The sequence below is a fragment of the Lipotes vexillifer genome, unplaced genomic scaffold, assembly GCF_000442215.2.
Source record: "Lipotes vexillifer unplaced genomic scaffold, Lipotes_vexillifer_v1.1 scaffold834, whole genome shotgun sequence".
Taxonomy (NCBI): Eukaryota; Metazoa; Chordata; class Mammalia; order Artiodactyla; family Lipotidae; genus Lipotes; species Lipotes vexillifer.
Window position 1 is genome coordinate 289,422 of NW_006792311.1, and position 943 is coordinate 290,364.

Below are 943 nucleotides of genomic sequence, written 5' to 3' on the forward strand. Positions count from 1 at the left end.
CCCTGCGGGTCCAGTGCCCTCACGCTCCCCCGGGCCCCGAATGTCGGAAGACAACAACCCGAAACCTTGGGGAGAAGCAGCTGCGAAGGACATAGAGGGCTGGTGAGAACCAGGGAGATCCCGTAAGAAAGTGGCAGGGAGGAAGCTTGAGTGCTTCCCAGGCTTCGGTCTCGACCCTGGGATTACTGCACAGAAACGATCCGCCCGAACCGGGGCAGAGTTGAGGGTCCAGCGGTCCTGTGCGGACAAAGAGCTTCCCCCCCACCCCCCGCGGACGCCTTCACACCCGAGCCTTTGCCTCCGGCCCATCCTGCAGGCCCCGGCACACTTACGTGGAGAGTTTCCTGGTCCAGAAGAGGCCCCCGGGCCACAGCTCTTGGAGCTGCACTGCCCGGCCCAGGTTGCTTTTGATCTGGGCCAGCTGCAAGTCGGACTCGGCGTCCAGCCGCTCGGCGTACGGCAACAGCTTGTTGTAGACGATCTCTTTCTGCGGGACGAAGCCCCGCGGGTCCGGACCGGGGCGCCCGCCCGGCTCCAAGGGATCCCCGCCGCCCGCCCTTTCGGCCGGCTCCATGAGACCAGGACACCCCCCCAACCCCCTCCCACCCTAACCCTCCCCGGCCCCCACCCCTCTCCGGGCTCCGCCTCCTCCGCGTCGTCGTCGCCCTCGGCCCTATCGCTGGGCCCCCTCCCCTGGCCGGCGCGCTACTGGCCCCGCGCGGTTCCCGGTTCGTTGGCGGCTGCAGCGGCCGCTCCGCCCGCCCCGCACCAGCTCGGCTGGTGACGCTGCAGCCGCCGGGCCCGGAGGTTCCGGACGAGCCTCAAGTCACTTCCGGGGCGGGGCGACGACGTCGGAGGAGACGGCGACGGCGACAGCGACCGTAGGTGCAGCACCTTCCTGTTGTGGGCCGGGTTGGATCCCCCACCCCCAGGTCCCACTGGC

At 69.7% G+C, this 943-nt stretch overlaps 1 protein-coding gene across 1 annotated transcript in view; it reads right to left on the reverse strand.

The window, feature by feature from the left end:
* The window catches only part of PSME4 (proteasome activator subunit 4), a 97,484-nt gene extending 96,855 nt beyond the window's left edge, over positions 1-629 (reverse strand). The window contains exon 1 of the mRNA XM_007465487.1: positions 333-629. Within this exon, the coding sequence (XP_007465549.1) occupies positions 333-574 (242 nt within the window). The 5' untranslated portion in view covers positions 575-629. The remainder of the gene's footprint in view (positions 1-332) is intronic.
* Positions 630-943: the final 314 nt, after the last annotated feature.